We start from the raw sequence: 18170 nt of genomic DNA, 5'->3' as shown, positions 1-18170 counted from the left end.
GCTTTTAACAGATGGCAGACGAACAGAAACGTAATATAAAATTCTAAGAAAACAAAATTGCTAAGAACACGAATATATCAACAAATGTACATGTCTACTGTATCCAGGAGTTTCTAAAAGAATCTTTCAATAACACATTGACTTGGAATTGTATCAATTGAGTTATCGGGATCACAAGGGTTCGTGATAAAAATGATATTTCATTTCTCTCATACCTGGCCATGTTGGATAGAGTTTGCCCATGTAAGATAGCTATGTAAGATAAATCTATCTTACATAGCATTTCACGCGCGCGGATTAATCTGCGTTCAAGGGGGACAACTCTCACAACGTCGTCTGCTTGTGTTCACATCCGACAGTCCTTATCGTCGGTGTCGGTTTTGAAACGTTGGACTTAACTATAAAAATACATACATTCTTAGATAAATATATATCATATCAGCAGTAAATCAATAGGGCTACACGGTTAAACGATTAGACATTTCATCTGAGCGAACATATAACTCCGTTACTGTAACAAACAGACTACGCCTACAGGCCTGTTGTAGGCACAGTTACAGTACAATACAGACTTGCCTACCCGACAGATTTGTCATTTGTCATTAAAAACATGTAAACACACACAATCACCTGGCAATGACAGGAAGTAAAATAAAAGCCATACATAAAAAAAAATTTAAAAAAAAATGTCAAACGTCACAACTTATGAAACGGTTCCGTTTGCGTCAGCAGGGGGGCCTGGAATTTGTTTACTCTACTGTACTGTCAGTAACTGTTAGACCTACTCACTAACCTGTGTATTTGGAAGTTGGGAATTGGCTCTTAAATGAACGAACATTCGGTAAAAATGACACCCCTCGATGTTCATATAAAAATATTTATTTTAATTGTAACTCAGAGTCTATATTTGTGTAGAGTAACCATGAAAACTAACTGCAATCCTAGCCTTTCAATATGATCATCGTTAGCCTATCGACTGACCTACCTTCGTCATTCCATCAAGACAACCGGTTAAACACATATAATCCTATGTCACAGAAAAGATCGAATACTCGTATAGAGTCACTGTTCGCTGGTTCACACACGAAGTTGCCAAAATCACAGTGAATTTAAAATTACCAGCCACGAAACATCGCCGCGTCATGGCGATCGAGATCGACATCACTCTCAATATCCTTGAACTATGAATGGAATTCCAATGACAGTCGTGACGTCATGCAGTGACGTAGTATTTTATAAAAAAAAATTGACTTGACATTTAAAAGTACAGTGTGTTCTGTGAAATGATTAAATATGTCGAGGTGCAAATCAAATTATATGTGAAGTTGGAAAACTCATTTCAGCGTTGGCTTTCAGTATTGTTGATAGAACTTCTTTTTCTCGGATGTTGACAATTTGATCACGGCCACGTAAAAGTCGGTCAAGTTACGGTAATTTTTATCGGCGAATTGTTCATTCGTTCATCACTTAACCACAAAATGAATGAAATTTGTGTGCAAACATAGTTTGTCAAAATAGGGTATGATCTTTCAGAATATCACAAGTATATTTAGTAAAAACGTCAAATAAAGAAATTAAAAAATTGAAGAAAATGGATGGCTGAGGGACACTTTCGCCAGAAATTCGGTAATGATATGAGAGAAAAAGACTCTTTCATTATGTGTGTATGTAGGATAGGGATATTCCACCCTCGGGATCACAAAATGTGGTAAAACCCTCGGCAAGCCTCGGGTTTCACCACATTTTGTGACCTCTCGGGTGGAATATCCCTATCCTACATACACACATATGAAAGAGTCTTATAATCTTCAGTTTATTTTTGAGTGTCGTCATTACTATTTGTTTTGGTATAAAAAACAATTTCCAATAAATTTTGTTTTTACATTACCCTGCTTCAAGGGCCATCAATGCATAATAAACACGTGTCTGTTTCTCAAACCTATAACGCAGCCATTTTAAATGAACAGCTTTAACATTAATAAAATGTTTTATGAAATTTCAAACGGCTTGGAAACAAGCTAAAGCGATGGTTCAGCTTCGAAATATGTAATATCTGCATATCTGAAACAACGACAAGAAACATTAAGCTATCATGGCTTAAAAGTAGTCAACCATGCCATCATGAGCATGGTACAAGAAAATCCATAACTTTTATCAAATCGCACAAGAAATAAAATGATATGTACATTATTCATAACTTTTTTATTGGCAAAAATCAAAAAGTGTGATTTAGAACACAAATTCATCCTTTAATGAATCTCGTTCACTGCGTACAAATGTATTATCCTTTAAACTGACGATAGAATTTCCATAATGCATCATAAATTTTAAATACATAAACATTGTTGATTCTTTTCTATAACACTTTATATGTGAGAGAATGGACCTACCGAAAACATGCTGCATTTGAACCATTATGACAATGGATGAATTTCCTTAATCAATTTTTTTTTTCTTTTGTTCAGCTCGACATATTTAATTAACTCAAGAAAATAAACTAATGTTGACTGGTTAGACTGGAAATTAAACACAGATTACTTTATAGCTTACAGTCCCGTCCCAATAGCAAGAGACGTTCTGGACACATATACCTGAAATGCTCATATTGATAATGAATCCGTCGTTTTAGATGTTCCCTGAATCGTAACACACTTGAATATTTCCCTTTTTTAAACCACGACCTTCAGTATGAAGAGAATAAAATCCTAGCATCTCATTTCTCTAAGCAAAATAATTTGGTGATTAGACATTTAACGTCATATGCTCTGAGCGCGGACTCCGGTCGATATGTTAGCTCTATCGGTAAGATCTGTATTAATAGTGCAGTGGCTCGGAGTACGTAAAACAATAATTTGGTTGAAATATATCAAAAATTAGAATTTCAAAAAAACACAAACAAACAAACAAACAAAAACAAAAAGTCACAGAACAAAAACTAGTATGAAATAAATATTGAATACCCTGTCTCACTGGTTTTAGAGGAATTCAATTATTTGATTACTACACCAACAATCAAACCACGGTACAAGTTAAATATGGCCAGTATTTACGCCTTTTGAAATGATATTTCTGAATTATTTGAAATGTCATCCCTTTTTCAAATGAGGTTGTAGAGAAGAACAGAATACGGATATGTACAGAATACAGGAGTTTTCCTTTTTTTCATCAATCATAAAAGGGCCGTACCGTAAAATATGAACTTATAAAGGAAACGAGACGTTCCGGAAGGGGAAGTGGCTTCTGCGTCATTGACGTCAACCAATCAATATCACGTTCTTAAAATCTGAACCATAGCGATGATAACACAACCACCAGCATATTAGAGCACGTGATATTTTTCATTACTAAAAAATATCGCTTTTTATACAATGAATAATGTTCTATGGTTCACAGGTAAACATGTAATAAAACAGGATTACAACATCTAGTACAACTCAGTTCTGATCAAAACTGATAATTCATCAGCATGGAGGCATTTTCCGTGACATTGTTGGCTTTCATTGACGATTAGGAGAACTATAAAACTCTTGTCTATAGACCCCGTCATGTTCTTTTTTTTTCTCTCTCTTTTTTTTCAATGTAACATCCTGTCAAATTCAGATGTACTGTTTGCGCTAGTTAAACAGGTTATACATTATTCTATGTTAGGATCATGCACGTGTTTGTATAGAAATTCAAATTCGTTCTAATTGCAGCATTCGATCAAGCATAAGCCCGCAAACATTATAAATACGTGTTGGTTCGGGTAGCTTCTACAGCCAGGTCATGTGACAAGGGTTACTTCACCAACAGACAGAAACAAACCAATAAAAGCCCATGTGCCATTCGGGTTGATCAGTCTCTTAACAATAAAGGCTTTGCTATCAGAACGATTCGGGTAATCACTTATTTAATCAGACTGGTAATTTGCAATTAAACCGAAAATGTTGTTGTTCAAATTATCTTGGTGTTAAAACAACTGTTTGATATTTTACTAGGTGTGTGAAATGAATTGATCATTACATTCGGCGATACGTTCCTTGAGAGCTTGAACATTTTAAAAGGGGGACGTCTTGAGGAAAACGTCAGATTTGTGATATCGTCGACACACCGTCTGCGGATTCAACAAGATACTTGTTGAGGTAGTTTTCGTTTTAATCATATATTTGTAAATTTGATTTTGTCCCTTCTACATGTCTTTTAATTCGTGTTATGTCAGCCAATGCTTTCTTGTCTGGAATGATATTGAATAGTTGAATAGGTTTCTAATTCGTTCTTTCGATACGATTTGCATTTCATCAAAAGAACAGATCTTCCTTAAATACTTGATAAAGAAGAATAGGGGAAACATATGTACCTTAATCAGAAATATCACGAAATGTATTAGAATGATACTATTTCATTCGGATCCTTATTTCTAAATCAGTTGTTATATAATGATAGACTTGTGCATTGTCTATTAGTGAGACAATCTATTGATAAGTGATTTTAGCATTTTTTTCTCGGAAACTTTGTGTCAAACATTTGAAAAGTGACATTTTTTTTAAGATTCTGCCGTATCAAAATTAACTGGGTAATGCACAAATTATTTTCTATGTCAGCGCTAACTTGTGATTAGGCATGCAAGAGATAATTACGATTTGTTTAATGTGTATTTCACAGTGAACAAGTTACGCAGTTTGTCACAGCTGACTTCTGACTTCACGTGTTACAGTTTAAAGAGTCATTTTAAAGCCTGTCTATGGAAATTCTTTTATAATTTGAGTAACATGTTTTGGGTCGACTCAATATCACAATGTACGCTTACCCCCTATCCCATTTTACATTGTAGGATATACTCCGTATTAAACTTTACATTGTTAACTATAATCATGTACTCAATTTTTTGTACACTATACCTTTACTCCAGACTTCGTACTCCATTCTATACTCCATTTACATTGTAATTAGTCACCCAAACTGATTTTTTAATTTTAATTGGGTCGACGCAAGATGCCTAACCATGCAGACTGCCAAATAAATGATTAGTTGGCGTTTTCATTCATATTATGAATCGTTATCAAAGCACTTACATGATCCATAGCAAGGCTTTCGACCCTGAAGTCCATAAATATTGGTTTCGTAGAACATACTAGCCGGGTACCAGAATATGACTAGCTATAGACAGATTAAATGTTTAGACCTTTGGACATACAAAGAGAAAAAATCGTTCCTGGTTAGTTTTATTTTTCTGTGTGCACATTAAACTGACGGTGAAAACTCATAGCTGTAATGCGAAGAGTGCGATGTACGACATGAATTGCTTTAGAGAAATATCTGAGAATCCTACTTTTTGACAAGAGAAATAATGTTTTACTAAGTTTAACAGTGAAATAGTTTGACGTCTTAGATTTGTTATTGGACGTTATGTAGAGACTACTCCCTTTACCTGAATATCTGAAAAAGAAACCTTCAGATAATATCTAGATACTTCCGTATGTGCAAGACTGGTCAACAGAAATAAGCTGACCTGTCAAGTCAATATGTCAACTACATCGTTCCGTTGATCATCATCAACCAAAAATGGTGACATATTTAGTTTGAGCTAAGTAAAAAATCGAATTTCTAAGGCACATTTCATGATGAATATTAAGTGTACACAAAATATATGTTGTTGTAGTACATACACATATTTCACTGGTGGAAAATTCAATAGAACGAAACCTGGGATAGTGACATTGACATCACATATACGAATAATTAGTTTTGTCTTGTTCTTATGCAATGCAAATTAGCAATCTGTATTTCAAATAATGCATTTCTCTCTAAAGTGTCGTTTACTGTTTTTTTACAGTGTTATGTGTGGATTTGTGTTCTCTAAATCCATACGATGATAACATGTGTTTTAGCATAATTTGCCTGTTATCTAGTTAATTCACCCGTGTAATATTTGTGTATTCATTTTACCAGTGTAATATACCGAAGTGTGTTTTCCATTTAGTTACTGCATTCACAAAAACGAATGTGACGTCATAATATGGGCAATGACGTTACATCATGAATTGAAAATGACGCAATCAAACGTCTGCTAACAGTTGATTTAAATCTCTATATATTTACTGTTCAAACGAGTCAAGGTTTAAAGTATCTTAAATGTGTTTATGATATTTTATGAACACGTCTCTCGAAGTTAACACTTTGTTCGCCAATCCACAAGGTCGTAAATGAAATTAATACTCATTTAATATTATATCTTACCATATAACTGGCCTGTTTATTTTGTAATAAGACTGTGACATAAATATCGTAAAATGTATGAGTTTTACCACTTTTGTGACATGCAATTACGCCATAATTCAGTCACTTTTATAGTTTTCAAAAATAGATTGAAAACTAACGCCAAGTACATATATAATTCTCAGCTGTGCTATTATTCTAATGAATCAACAGGGCATAGAAAACCTCGGAGGCTAGTGCCCATCTGCAGATCTACATAAGAAATTGAAACTATTCTTTTGATTTTAGATCTTCACAATGTTCCTCACTCGTCCCTTGATATTCATTGTGGTTGTCGCCACCGTTCCAACATTTCTGTTTACAACGATATTGGCCAATCCAGGTAAATACTTGTACATTTACAATATTATTATATTCATCATAATATATAAGTCTTATCTATCTGCAGAAACTACCATTCATGATATATTAACATCTTTAGAATACTTTTGTACAGTCGGGAAGCGACCAAATAACACGCAATATAACTTTTTTCTATGTATTTAATATTTAAATATATATCAAGGTTTTTCTCCTTGACATTACAGTTTCCATGTACATATACTGTGAACATATTGAAATATTTTGTACTATATTGATCTAACCGAATTATAATGGCATTGATAAATATTTAAAGAATTCTTTCAGAAAACCACAAATTGATGAGTTCAGTTGATTTACAATTCAGTTCGAGTAATTCATTAAAAACGTCACATTCTAGAACTCGTCTCTAAAGCAAAAGAGTAAGAGTTCTGGAAATACGTCTAAATCATCCTCTCTTTTAAATCAGTAGCATCACTTCCTTTTTATTATTTTGTTTGCCTCCTCTACCAGTTGCGAGTTGTATAAGCGATATGATCAAATCAAGAACATTTGCGCGGGTAAGAATTAACCATGTATTTTTTTCATTATGTGTCCAACTAAGTCTTGTCTATTTGATATTTTGGAGAACGCTAGCAGAAACTTCCATTACACTCGAATGGAATACAGTTGATTAAATAAGACTTTGAAAATCTGAAAGGGGAAGAAAAACGAAAATTTTGCTACAAAGAAGAACTATTATACATCTAGCTTTGTTAGTATTCCAGTGCCTTTGCTTAAGATTTTGGGTTTTTTGGGGTTTTTTTTAGATTATGAATGGTGCTTATACAAGTTTTATGCCACAACTAAATCATGGTTTGACGCAAAAGCGATCTGTGAGGAAGGAAATATGACCCTAGCGCACATTACAACGACTTCAAATCATTCCTATCTCTATAACCTGATGAGGAATAGTCTGCCAACCTTGTTTGTCAGCCCTCCAAGGTGCGTTTTATTAAAACATTTATCTATTATTTAATCCATGTATGCAAAAAGCGGTTAAAACAATGTGTTAATTTGCTTTAATCATTGAGCTGTAAAAAATTCTGTAAGCTATTCGTAACATTGTACATCAATCTTGAATGTTAATATGTTAGTACATTTTGCAGCAAAGATCGATATGACCATCTCTATATACATATATAGTATGTAGGTTCTAACAAGTTACAACCAAATCTATTTACAAATGAATAGAAATAAGCGAAAGATATTATAAAACAGGAATTACAAAGTAACTATTAATATGAATATATTACACGACCCAAACACGAAAAGGAAAGACAACAATAATTTGTTATAACAACGAGCATGATGATAATGCGGAGTTTGTGTTATATTTGGAGTTAAAACAAATACTATAAACAGACAAAAATAGCAAGTATGCGTATAAATTAAAGGTCGTCAGATAATGACATGGAACACAACATGTTATTCATCGTTAGCGACATAAACTTTTTAACTGTATATTTCTTTGTCAGTTCCGTGTGGGTTGGAGCGTATCGCACCGCCGGTGGGGAAGCCAAGTGGCATGGTGGCTGTTCGGGAGTTGATACTCACGTATTAGGTGGTGTCGATAATTCCAAAGAAGCGTGCTTTCTATTAGCTGACAGCAACACGTTGAAGACTGAGTCATGCAGCACATCACTGCCGTTTTTGTGTCAATCATCTTCGTTAGGTAATAATATTATACTACAGTATAATAATCACGGTATCAAGACATATAGCTACTACCTGTAACCTTTAATATATTATATTATTATTATTGTTTATTTTTATTCTTTTTCTGATTTCACGTTATTTTTGTTACAATAGTATGAGATTAGTCATTTACAGATTCAGGTTAAAATGACGAATTTTAAAGTTAATGTGATTGTTGTTTACCCAGCCGGTTATACACAGCAGATCACGATAAGTAAGACATTAATACCTTAGCCTAAACATACCCATGACCACCAATATGTGTCTGTCTCTCTCTCTCTCTCTCTCTCTCTCTCTTAGACAATGAGCAATAAAATCAAGATATCAATCATAGATTTTAAGCAATATTTGATAAATCAGATATTGCATATTAAATTGAATTGCTTGAATTGAATTTTTGATATCAAAGAATAAATCACTTGAAAGAAGAAACCAAATACCTGGAATGAAAATAGTGTGTCATTGGTCGGTATTGGAATGGGATGAAGAAAAAAAAATATGTTTATATATGTATTATTTTATTTATTTGTCTTTTTAAACGCCGAGATACAAAACATGGTTAGAGAGTACTAGTGACAATATCACATTACAATCAATTGTCCGGTGGTTGTACGCAGAATGCAGTTTTCTGAATTGTTGTGATTTGTTTTTCTCAATGAAAAAAAAAATCTGAAAATAGTGCGAAATAGGTGACGTCACAATACGGCAATTGACATTGCATCTTGATTTGTGAAAAAGAATCGCTTATAAGATCAGTTCAATTGTACATAAAACATGTTTTGATTTTGAAAGTCAATTTAATTATAAGCATTGATGTCAATTACTTTTTAGTTTCATAGAGGTATGAAAAAAAAATGTTTGCAAACTAATAATCCGCAAATCCGCCTATTTGCATTCCCCAATGAACTTTAAAAAATGACATCAGTGCTAAGATAAAAAAAAAACACAAACAATCACTGCTACACATATATAAAAACATTATTTCATTATTTCATTTACATACTGTTTCTTGTTTGCTTATGTTTTAGAAATCAACAAATGCTTTACCAGTGTTAGTACTATGCCTGATGTGATAGCAGCTATTGGTGAAATCAGTGGTATGAAATCGCCGCTCGATTGCTACCCAAGTTGCGTATTTGATAACAAATGTGTTGGATTTAGACACAAATCTACTATGTGTAATTTATATACATTAGGCCCCGGCTCATCCAACACAAAGGGAATACTTTTTATGAAAGGTAAATAAGTACCGCAGATATCAGATCTTTTAGATAATAGGAGGTCGAATACATGGGCTCTTGCGTTATGAGATTTAAGTTGAGCATATTATTTTTCGTAATCAGGATATATCGATATATCATTAGTATTGTTGACATAAAAATAGCTATTTAGAAGCAAAAAGGACGAAAAAAAAGGTGTCTTCACTGATAAGGAGTTGCCGGTTTTGCTTTATCTTGCTGTCACTGCTAAAAATATCTTTAATCAAAATAAGCTATATCATTTTGGGTTTCTGTTTGAAGTAAGTTATGAATCAAAAATGTGATATTTATTTGTTCTATGTCCGGGTCGGTACTTTCACGATCAAGGTTAAAAGCAGGGAGGACAAAATCGGGCATGTGCCAGTCTAATAGTAAACAAAAGATTTATGATTAAATAAAGCATATTTCCAAAACGTCAGGCGTTATACAGTTGCGTTTGCCTATGCATACCGAGCAACCTATCATCACTGAAATTGTGTTGCATTTATGTTTGGATATTTCCTCAGTATGTCAGAGTAGGCACATAATGCGCTACATTTTTTCCAGATCTGCTGAGAACTGCAGTCCCAAATAACGTCACAGCGAGTATAAGCGACCTCCAAAACATATGTTCTACTTCTGTGGCTGCACCATCTCACGATACATCTAGTATTACACCGACACAGACATTCAGTATTACACCGACAAAGACATTCAGTAGTACAATTTTATCGACAGTCAGTACATCTACAAGTACACTGATGGACCCTAGCTACCTAGAATCTAGTAGCCCGGAACCAGTGACAGTCATGAAAACGTATTCCGACTCAACACCTCCGCTTTCCAGTGTCTTCACTTCAGTCAATCTGGAAAAAACGTCACTTCCAACAGGTTGGTAGCGAATAAGCAATAAATAATTAATAACGCTCATCCACGTTGAAAAAACATTTAAAATAAATAATCTAAAATTATTTGGTGATTAATGAAACAGTACACAATTTTAGGTAGTTGATATAGGACGTTTTATATGATGATTTATTACACCATGATTGTTATCCAAATCAGACCACACGTTCTTGGAATGGTGAAAATATCGTATACCATTGTACATGTATTTTCAAAATTATAATCACCATGCCACCGCTTTCACAAACAAAAATGTTTTTATATATTTTTTAATTCATTAATTATTTCATTTACTCCACCTAACTTTTGCAAAAATGAAACCAAAACTACGAACACAACACATGAACCATCAAAATGTAAGTAAAACCAATCATCTGTGTCTACTTTCAGAAACAGAAACTCTATCAATGTCCTGCTCCAACTGTGCCTTGTACCAAAAGCAGTTCAATGGACCAAGAGGAGTTGGAAGAGAGTATCAGTAAGCTGAAAGAACAGCTGAGCGTCAACCCAAAGGAACTCTCTTCGTTCAAACGCAAACTGACGAGTGCCTCCGACGACCGACAATCCGCAGCAAACATCGGTTACGTGGGTGCGTTGATTCTTTGCATTATTCCTGGATTCGTCATACTACTAGATATGGGCAGGCTAACACGAGAGTTCAAGCAGTTCATCTCACGCCTCAGAAATCCTCATCGTGCCACAGCGAATGTAGCTCCGCTTAAGCGTACCTAAACACTCGTGAAAAAAACCCTAACTCTAACTTGCAATGCCTAACTATTTCTTTAACATAACTCTTACCAAGCATAGAAGAATATTTTAGACAACATAACGCCATTCAAGCGTACTTAACACTTTTTCCAAACATTAATGCTATTTAAGTGTACCTGAATAGTCATGGCAAACGTTTGCTCCACTAAGATATATCAAAACAAACCTGGTATCCAACACTTTACTCAAGCGTACCTGAACACTCCCTACAAACATTACTCGGCTCAAGTGTAGCTGAACACTCTACAAATATTACTCAACTCAAACATAGCTGATTACAGTAGTTCAATTGTATCTGAACACAACTCAATCCTATTAACACTCATAGGAAACAAAAATCACCCCAAGCGTATCAAAAGTTTTCTGAAAAACCTAACTTTGCTCACTCTTACCTGGATATAAATGACAGGATTAACTGCATTGTACAAACATATCATCCTTATGAATGAATTAACTGTCCCCGAAATTTATCTTCTGTCAAGGTTTTCTATCTACACATTCCTGAAAATTTGGCATTTGAAAATTCACCTTGATTTGTTTATATTTTAAGTCAAATGGACGTCTTTGTCGACATCAAATGTGACCGATTTGATTTGTATATTCATATAGATTATTATATAGTATATATCAGCCAGTTTGTCAGTGATAGGTTTGCTAATAATCCAATAAGATTTAAACCTCGGTAACTGTACCTGAAATGAATGTTTGTGTTTGTTTGTTTGTGTGATATTTGTTTAAAATCTTGGTATCCAATTTAAGGTTCCTTAAAGTTTTCTTCCATATTAGAATTCCTTTCCTTGTGAGTATGATATGTGTGTTTAACACATCGTTTTAATCTATAAGAGTTATCATTGTATCTAATCCATTCTTAAATCTTTGATAGGTGTATCTAATCCATACTTTATCGGTGAACGTGTATTTAATACATAATTTATCTCTGATCCAGTGTACGTGTATATAATAATACTTTATCTGTGATACGTGTATATAATAATACTTTATTTGTAATACGTGTATCTAATAATACTTTATCTGTAATACGTGTATCTAATAATACTTTATCTGTAATACGTGTATATAATACTTTATTTGTAATACGTGTATCTTATAATACTTTATCTGTAATACGTGTATCTAATAATACTTTATCTGTAATACGTGTATCTAATACATACTTTATCTGTAATACGTGTATCTTATAATGCTTTATCTGTAATACGTGTATCTAATACATACTTTATCTGTAATACGTATATATAATAATACTTTATCTGTAATACGTGTATCTAATAATATTTTATCTGTAACACGTGTATCTTGATACGTATATCTAATCCATTCTTCTATATGTGATACGTGTATCTAATTCATATTTATCTGTCATACGTATATCTGATCCATTCTTCTATATGTGATACGTGTATCTAATTCATAATTTATCTGTGATACGTGTATTATAATCCTTACTTTATTTTTGATACGTGTATCTAATCCATATTTTATCTGTGATACGTGTATCTTATGAATTCTTCTTTCTGTGATATGTGTATCTAATAATACTTTATATGTGATACGTGTATCTTATCCATTTTTTTTATCTGCAATACGTGTATATAATCCATTCATTTATTTTTGATACATGTATCTAATCCATTCTCGTATGTGTCATACGTGTATAATCCATTTTTTATGTATGATAAGTGTATTTATTACATTCTTCTATCTTTGATATGGTATATCAATGGCGTTGATTAATTTTTAAAAGTTATAACGTTTTTGTCCTTTTAATGATTTGGTATCAATCAACAAGAGCGAACTATATACAATCAACGATAAATTCGAGTCGGAAGTGTTAAAAATAAGGTAAAGTGTTACTATCATATGTTAAATGTCACTTACTAATTTTCAAAAAAATAAATTTGAATCACACTTAATGATGATTAAAATAATCAGCGTTTTTATGTTTATTGTTAATGTGCTGCAATTTATAAGATATTTAAATGGTCAAAGAACTACTGTATGTTCCATGCAGTAGATTAAGTTACATTGCGCTCATGTTTAAAAACAATAGAAAACTTGAAAAAAAAACTTAAATTAACCTGTTAAGATAGTCTTGTGGTTACCTCGCATGCAATAAAAATCGAGAGAAATATGTCGGACAAATCGTTATAGCGATCATGAATAATTGCAACCGGAAAAACACAAAACATGCAAGAAAAAAATGTTCGGGTCAAAGTTCAAGCCTCTTACATGGGTGTTGTTTGCAATTATGATCTTCGTATCTAGAGAAAGGGAGAGAATCGTGTTTATTTTCGAAGATGAATTGTCTCCTAGTGCGTTTTACTCTTGTTTTAAATATTATAGAAGTTTATATGTATAGATACTTGCATTGTGGACAATTTGTAGGTGATGTTTATATCAAGATTTGATGGTTACCCTGACAAAGATCAAATAATTCATGTTATGTGAGGTCGAAGATCAGATGTAATATCGAAATAATTCTCAACAGCGAAATTAAGACAGAAAAATCACGTACTTTGGTTACAAAAAAAACTGTATTATAATTTTATGTTTTCCCTCAAAACATTATGCTACATAATTGCGAAGATATTTCTTTTCTAGAAGTCCTAGACATTCAGTCAATACATCTGTCACGTGACTAAAGATTTACCAACACCTTATGGTATACAGATATTACATATATTGATTTCATTATTGGAAATGATTCTAGATATTCTGAAAAATCTGTATAATTTGGTTGTTATAACATTGGTCCCTATTTGAAAAATAAGTATATGCTTTCAGCACATTTCATATCATATCATTCATATAGGTTTTAGATATAGAAGGAATTCTTCCCGAGAGCAGCGAGTTATTCTTTCCCTACTTGAATGGTCACTGCTTCGCGAAAAGCTGTCAAAATGAGACCATAATTTATGTGACAGGGTCGAAAAGTTATCACGGGTAGCTATCGGTTGAATATTTAACCTGGAAACGCTATAATAGTCCAATATTATAGGTGAACGGTACAGGTGCCGGTGGATTTTTTGTAGACTTTTCTTAAATAGTAATAATTGTATCGAATTTGCGATAATCATATTTTCATATCTGTTTTATCAATCAATCCAGGGCTTGTGTCTAAATATATCTAGAGAATATCTGCAAGGAAACTTATTAAGGTTGTTCACATATTTGTGTGTCAAATAATTCTAAGCCATATTTATATTAAAGTGAGTTACATGTATAGTTCGTTGTACGGCAACCATGGTGATCCATCTCCATATTTTATCACTAAATGATACACTTGTATTTAACACACACAAGTATGTGAATGGAAGGCTTTTATTCCGTCCGTCATGATTTCAACCAACCATCACTATATAAGTCTGTTTCATTCATATATTTTTGACTTTTTATAGAAATATAAAGTTATATATATAATGTGTGTATGTATTGTAAATATATTTGGCATTGTTCCAAACAGTGATTGATTCATTCAATCTACATAGTTTTCATTAGGTGTATTATGATCCATTGGTCGTGTGTCCATCGTCTATGTTTAAGTTTGGTCAAATCTAAATGATGTTCTCTCTACTAAAGCTCATTTTGATATGCGACCTGTTTACTATTATCACAGATTGTCGACGTAAAAGGTAGTTAAAGAAATAAATAGATAAACAGGTGAGCGATACTGGTACCATTGTTTTTTGGGTTTTTGTTTCGAATTTTTATTGGTGTCTTTTTTATCTCTATTATATTAATTGTTGTGATATTGTAATCATATTTGTTAGTCATTTTATGAACTGTTGATGTGTTTTAATGAACCCCGAGGCTGTGTTCAGTTCCACTGATAGAACACCACAAAGTTTAAACCAGAGACCACTTTGGAAGACGGATTAGTGAAAAGGTTAGTGTTTACGATGAACATATAAAGTGTTTTGTTCAAGGGGCATTCCTTCGTTCTGACAGAAAAAATCTGCAAAATTTCTATTGATGAATCTGTGTCCGAACAAGGGTTGTGTGAGAGTTTCTGCCTACTAGTATCCAAAGAGACGCCGAAATATACAGCAAAAATGACGAATTGTACACAGATACCGTCTGCTTTTTGCGATGGTGATACTTCTAGGCGAATTAAGATTTTTTAGGACTTAATACTTGAAGAACTTAAGCTTACTTTACGAGTAAATTTGGCATAATATTGTAAAGATTATAAATTTTACTACTTGGGGAAAAATACATATTTCTATTAAGTTCCATTTTGACGACTTCAACTTTATTCAAACGAAGGAATGCCCCTTTAATACCATAGAACTTTCTGTTTCACTGATGTCCGTGTAGTCCAAAGATAGTTTAGTTTTGTTCTTAAATGCACAGCTTTCCTGACTTGTTTTGATTTGTCTTGTGATAAGACAAAAGATTAATTATGATTAACATCCGTCATAAAATATGTATATGGAGCGTCACCCTTTTTCACCGAATCTGGTTTATTGCACAGTTTATTTCTATGGAATGATACTTCTATACATAGCTTAAATTGCAATTGTTGCAAGCCACATCAATCAAATCTTAAAATGATATGTTCCTCAATAATAAAACTGAAAAAGATTGTATAAATCTACAAATCCACTGTCATCACTTTCGTTTAGTCTAAATTGCAGTTGTTTAAATAATTTGATTTATTTTACAGGGGCAGTTTAAGCCGGCCGTGGCCATTTAAAAACCCAAGAATACAATTATATAAGTAAGTACAATATATTCTTGGTTTCTGTGTATGTTTAATTCGAGTTATGTATTTAGACACGAAATAACTATCTTTCAATTGCCCTAGATATTTGTTCGTTTTAATAAACATATATCTGCGTTAATTAGTTAGGCTTATGAAACTGTTACACGGCAACCATGATCAATAATCTCGATGTTTTTTGTCTACAGGTGTTGAAATAATTGATTGCATTGATGAACTAAGTGCGACAATCCTCCCTCGTGCACATTCTGGGTACCATGGGGAAGCAGCGGAGAGTGCACCAGCCTTTCACAAAGATAACCGGGATTTGATTCAAGGACATATAAGGTAAACTGAATCAATTACAAGATCATTCGGGTTTTCCCGGACAATACGATCCTGTTTCATATTAAGACCCCATCTGGGCGATTAAGTTATTAATTTTAGTTCAAATACTATGTTCGATATTTTGTGAAATACAACAACTGAACGAAGTAAATCGCTCAGCTACATAAAAAATTCATCAAGAATTTTGTTTGCTGTTTTATTTTTAAACCATTGTATGATATTTATCAAAATGGTATGAATTATCATTATAGATAATGTTCATTACGATCACAAATGTCTATATTGTGGGTATATATCATATACCATATACATGTATGTATGTAAATATTTTATTTAAAAGGTATCCTCGATATAAAGTGTACATATTGCAATGTATATATCATCTTAATTGTTACACAATTATCGTTTCAGATGTGTCGCGACACGAATGCTGAGAGGGAACCGAATACTAAACCCGAACTGTGATATAATATCGGTGAACAAGACTGAAAACACATTAGCATAAGCCTTCATTAATGTTTTGCATTGGTATTCACCTTAAGTAGTATTTCTGCAAACCGTGTGTGGGACGATAGTTTCCCTTTCCGTGAGTCCGCTTGCGTTTTATAACATCTCTGATAACTTTGAATTTCATGAATGTTTGGTCCGGATCTATGTTATCATTACTATTTTATTTTTTAATATTTCTAGATCTAGTTGCTTATGTAATTCCTTGACCAGTTTCCATTGTATTGTAACTGTTACGACAGCGGATATTTTGGATCATTTCTTGTTTTCGCTTCGAAGGAAAATTGATTGACCGGTCAAAATTGGTGATGAATATTATATTCACAGTGAGTTGGTAATCCCTGTTTGTACATTCAAATGACTGTCCTATGCAGTTTTGCGACTTAAATGTTTTGGAAAAATGGTTTTCTTGTCAACTGTTTCAAAAAATACATCATTGCTTATTGGATTTACCCTTAAAAGCAGTTAATTCTGTTAGATTAAAAAAAATAACGTATGAATTATGTTCACGTTATTTACCATTGATATAAACGTGGCCATTTTGAAAATGGGTGAATTTCGCAGTATAAATTCTCAAAAATCTTAAATGTTTACCTGTTAATTGTTATAACATGAACTTTTCGGGAAAAAATCAATCGGACTTACGAAATTTATATCAACATTTCTTATTGATAGTTACCTATCTGGCTACATATCTATTTTCTCGCTTCATAGCATACTGGCCAATCAGTGGCTGCCAGACATTTTATCCTTGGCTCAACTTTCTATACACAGGGGCTGTTTCAAAAATCTATTTTTGTCAATTGGTTGGTTGTTCCCTAAAACATGCATATCTAGGCAGTAATTACCTTAAGATCTGTAATTGATTTATTTTTAAGGCTGTTGTTGCAACAGTTTCGTTATCCACGTGTGTAAAGATTTTTTTTTTTTTAGGTTCAAAAAATTTTATTCAAAAAAAAACATTTTACAAAAAAATTGTCCACACGCAGGAGGAGACTCATTCGCCATACACTATCAAAACACACTTACACATCATTATATTTGTTATTATTTTCTTCAATACTAATTATATTTTACCAGTAATATAAATAAAAATATTTCCGGATATCTGTTTTCTCTACTAGATTGTAATATTATTCCGAGTCAAGTTAGTGTTTGAAGGATTCTAATCTGCGTTAGTAGGAGGTTTGCAGTTTGACATATAACGGTGAATTTACAATGTAGTGAATGTACTGAATAAAACTGTTGAAAAGGAAAGAAAAACGAAAAGATTTAATCTGTGTAAAGATTTAACAAAACCGTTGCGATGACAAACCTCACCAGTCGAACTCAACTGGCTAGTTCAAGCTCTGTTCTGACACGGTGCATATGCGTCATACATCCGTGGA

The 18170-nt window shown here is 33.0% G+C and overlaps 1 protein-coding gene and 1 long non-coding RNA gene across 2 annotated transcripts; both read left to right on the top strand.

Moving 5' to 3' along the window:
• The first annotated feature begins 7370 nt into the window (after nt 1-7370).
• Nucleotides 7371-11526, top strand: LOC117336018. Its single transcript, XM_033896346.1, has 5 exons — nt 7371-7539; nt 8073-8269; nt 9321-9530; nt 10098-10421; nt 10827-11526. The coding sequence occupies exons 1-5, from the start codon at nt 7445-7447 to the stop codon at nt 10916-10918; spliced, it is 918 nt and encodes a 305-aa protein (XP_033752237.1). The 5' UTR covers nt 7371-7444; the 3' UTR covers nt 10919-11526.
• A 1343-nt stretch (nt 11527-12869) lies between these two features.
• Nucleotides 12870-17381, top strand: LOC117336021. Its single transcript, XR_004534523.1, has 4 exons — nt 12870-15111; nt 15892-15945; nt 16137-16275; nt 16687-17381. It is a non-coding gene; the product is annotated as an uncharacterized LOC117336021 (long non-coding RNA).
• The last annotated feature ends 789 nt before the right edge of the window (nt 17382-18170 follow it).

Source organism: Pecten maximus, chromosome 10 (assembly GCF_902652985.1).
Source record: "Pecten maximus chromosome 10, xPecMax1.1, whole genome shotgun sequence".
In the NCBI taxonomy this organism is placed as follows: Eukaryota; Metazoa; Mollusca; class Bivalvia; order Pectinida; family Pectinidae; genus Pecten; species Pecten maximus.
The sequence above is the reverse complement of the archived record's forward strand: the minus strand, read 5'-3'. Positions and strand labels throughout refer to the sequence as shown.

What these genes read in the sequence shown, in the direction of transcription:
- LOC117336018 (XM_033896346.1), top strand. Translation starts at nt 7,445, where the DNA reads ATGACCCTAGCGCACATTACAACGACTTCAAATCATTCCTATCTCTAT. An exon ending in TTGTTTGTCAGCCCTCCAAG is followed by an intron (nt 7,540 to 8,072) that starts GTGCGTTTTATT and finishes TTTCTTTGTCAG; the next exon opens with TTCCGTGTGGGTTGGAGCGT. An exon ending in GGGAATACTTTTTATGAAAG is followed by an intron (nt 9,531 to 10,097) that starts GTAAATAAGTAC and finishes CATTTTTTCCAG; the next exon opens with ATCTGCTGAGAACTGCAGTC.